This window comes from Propithecus coquereli, unplaced genomic scaffold (assembly GCF_000956105.1).
Source record: "Propithecus coquereli isolate 6110/MARCELLA unplaced genomic scaffold, Pcoq_1.0 Scaffold8, whole genome shotgun sequence".
NCBI classification, from domain to species: domain Eukaryota; kingdom Metazoa; phylum Chordata; class Mammalia; order Primates; family Indriidae; genus Propithecus; species Propithecus coquereli.
In genome coordinates, this window is record NW_012154173.1 from 14,173,855 (window position 1) to 14,177,645 (window position 3,791).

The following is a 3,791-nucleotide window of genomic DNA, read 5'->3' on the forward strand; positions in this document are numbered from 1 at the left end:
CAATTAAGATACACATAACCAGCAAAAATTGGCTTCCAGAATTTATAATAAACTCACATAAATCTAAAGAAAAAATAACTGAGCAATAAAAATGGGCAAAAGAGAAAAAGAGGCATTCGACCTATGTAGATATCCTGGAATTCATCAACATTTTACTCACTAATTTTAATGTCCTTCATTACCCTTGTCTGTATCAATTACTATGATGGCTGCCAATTTGTGGTTTTCTAATTCCATCATTCCATCTAAATTTATTTGCTGGCAGTCTACTGTGCGGAAGTGCTTTTCCTTCTCCCCATCTATGGACTTAGGGATTATTATTTTATTCTGTGGGCTACACCACATTACTATCATTATCTATTTTTATGCTTGAATTTTCCCAGATTTTACCAGGAGCACCCCCTACAAGATGGCTCCTGTGTCTTTTTGACAAATTCCATCCTTGTTTGAATGTGTCTTTGTTTTCTGGACCTAAAAGGTATTCCAGACTCAACTTTTGCTTTCTCAGTTGCGGTCCTAGACTCAGTCCTTTCTCCAAGGAAACCTGGTTGCTTTTAATAGAGAATGGCATTTAGAAAACAGTATCTGGGCTGTAGCTGTGCTGACTGCCATTGGAGTGTATATATTTTTATTTCCTATATATTTTTAGTTGTCCAGATAATTTCTTTCTATTTTTTTTAGTAGAGATGGGGTCTCGCTCTTGCTCAGGCTGGTCTGGAACTCCTGAGCTCAAACGATCCTACCACCTTGGCCTCCCAGAGTGTTAGGATTACAGGCGTGAGCCACCGCGCCTGGCCCCTGGAGTGTATATTTTATTTTTTAAGATAAAAACTACTGAGTTCTTAATGACACTTCCAATTTGAAATCAGTATAATAGAATTTTACTTAAACTTACTGGTCTTACATATGTATTTCCCTTCACCTGTGCTAAAAATTCTAGTTCTTAAGGACACCAAGATAATTGCTTCTTTGAGATATCACACGAAGCATATACAACAGTCTCATGATAGTGCAGCACTACCATTAACAACATGATTACTGAAAATAGTTAAGAACGTATTGCTGTTGTCTCCATCCTTTGAGTACATCCCACCAGAGAGACAATCAAATCACTCTGCTGATTATGACTTGGAGTAATTCATCTCAGTGTGTTCACGCCATCACACTGAAACACAGTTGTGCTGATGTGTTTATTTGCCTTTGACTATTTGAAATAATTGGTTTAAGATTTAACTTTATTTAAAAATTATATAAAATATTTAAGTGGTTCCAAAGTCAAATATTCAAAATTCAAAGAAGTCAAGATTCTACCCCTATCTTCTCCTCTCTATACCATTCCTTATTCCTACTGTCTATACCTTCCCTTCTGCCAAAGGTAACTTTCGAAAACAATTTTGTGTATGTATATGTGTGTATGCACGTGTTTGTGTGTTTTACAGTAGGACCAGTTTTGCTATTGTTGTTTTGATTATAATATAAGCAAATATGTATCTATATTTTCATTACATTCACTTAGATAAATAGTAGCACACAACAAACACATTTCTTCTCCTTGCCTTTCTTATTTAACAATGTATCTGAAGATTCTTCCATAATACATAGAGATAGTCTTTCCTGTTCATAACTGTATAGTACTCTATTGTGTGGAGGTACTGTAACTCATCCAGTTATTTTTTTAATGGACATTTGGTTTTTTCTGCTCTTTTGTGATGAAAATAGTATGATGATGTATAACCACATGTACAGGACTTTTCATATTTTTTCCAGTGTGTTCTTGGAATAAACTCAAAGTATAGACTCTTAAACAAAGAGTAATTACACACATCATGTAGATATTACATAATTTCCCTGAGTAGTGTTTGTCCCGTTTGCCTTCCCACTAGCAACGTGTCAAAGTGTCTGTTACCCCAGATCCTCACCAATGGAGTCTTTTGACAAACTTGAAGGTTTTTGTAAAGCAGATAAGTAAGCAGTGATGTTTAACTTACACTTAAAAAGAATTTTTTTTTTCTGTGAAGGATCTCCTAATATGGTTCATTTGTAGTAGAATTAAGATCCTTTTATTCTCAATTTTTAGAAGCTCCCTATAATTAGGAATATTGGGTTTTGTCTGTGATGTAAACTGCAAATAATTTTCCTTGACTGTCACTTTACACCTTTTATTTTTGAGAGACAGGTTTTTAAAACAAACACGGACAACAACTATGCAGGGAGAACATACAGCAAAACTTACATGGCTGTCTTCCTTAATATTGGAAAGCTACCTATTAAAAGTCAAGCATATGACCAACATAGCATACAAAGCAGTTCTATAGATTTTTCCCTACTGCCAAAAATATCATGTGATGCACATGTAGGTCTGGTGTGGGTGGACAAAAGATTCTAGAACACGGCAGTAAGACAAAAGGATCACGGCAATTTGAGTATGCCCTGCTACATACAGAAAATCCCCAAACCATCTTCCAATTAGTGATGAAAAAAGCAATATAATCTAGATTTGTTTGCCTGGGGAGAAATTAACAAAAATAGAAAGCAAATAGTATAGCAAAACAAAGCTATCTGGTGATAAGACATCCTTACTTAGGAGGAGGAGTTAAGATCCACCCCTTCCACTGGTATACTCAGCGAGGCAACCACCAAGTGGCCTGCCAGCTCCTGGCACACCATGTCTGCACCGGGTTTCAGTGGTACACATATAGCCAGTCTGAAATAATTTAAAATAGTCTCTCTTTGAGCTTCTTAGCTTTTTAGTAAGGCATTAGTGATTAAGTAAATGGGTTTTAGAGTTAAATTTGTACTCAAATCTGAGTTCTGCAGTACAATATCTGTATCTTAAACTTGCTCAAGTTACCAAACTTTTTGGGCTTCAATTTTCATGCGTGTAAAATGGAGATAATGGGAGCTTTCGAAGAGGCTGTTGAGAGTGTAAGTAAGCATGTGTATTTAAAGCACTTAGCGCAGTACATGTTGTACTATGTGTTCGATACTTTTTCCTGATCTGCTTATTGAGTTTTTCACATGGTCTTATACATGTTAAACTTTCACCATAAAGCATTACCTGTGAGAATGAACACTACACTGTCAATTCTTTCTAGATAACTACCATAGGAAAACAACCAGAGCTCTTAATGTAATAGAATAACAAAGAAAATATCGTGATGGTGGGAAAAATGGAAAAAGGTCACAAAAGGTAGAATAATTTACACAGAGAAATAAGTTTTTGGTAAGTTCTGCCTAGTTATTTATTTAGCAATTATTTACCAAAACTCATTATAGGCTATCCAATAGTAGGCACTGTGAACAAGAAGTTTCTAATAATAAAAATACCAATTATTAATTGAGTGATTACTCTGCACCAGGCACTATGATAGGAAATGTGAAGGCACAACTTACTGCAGAGGTTGGAGTATAGACTCTGAAATAGTATCTGTCTGAGTTGGTTTGAGTTCCAATTACCAAGGGGAGCTTATAAAACTCAAAGAGCATCTGTTACTCCATCTATTAAATTGGTGAGAAATAGTACCTATTTCATAAATATGGTATAATTGCTAAGAGCATAGGCTCGGGAGATAATTTGCTTTGGTTTGTGTTCCACTTCTTTTGTTTTCTATTTATGTGACTTCTGGTAAATCTATTAACCTTTCTGTGTCCCACTTTTATCACTAGTCAAATATAGATAATATTCCCTATTTCCTAAGGAATTAGTAAATATTAAATGAGATAACACAGGTAAATAAGTTAGAGTACCATCTGGCACACAGTAAATTCTCAATAGATGTTATCTATTTTTT

At 35.1% G+C, this 3,791-nt stretch overlaps 1 protein-coding gene across 1 annotated transcript in view; it reads right to left on the bottom strand.

Moving 5' to 3' along the window:
* Positions 1 to 3,791, bottom strand: part of LOC105825360 (chromosome unknown open reading frame, human C8orf34) — a 403,699-nt gene that overhangs the window by 330,068 nt on the left and 69,840 nt on the right. Inside the window, exon 4 of the mRNA XM_012663110.1 lies at positions 3,078 to 3,087. Coding sequence (XP_012518564.1) covers positions 3,078 to 3,087 — 10 coding nt within the window. The remainder of the gene's footprint in view (positions 1 to 3,077; positions 3,088 to 3,791) is intronic.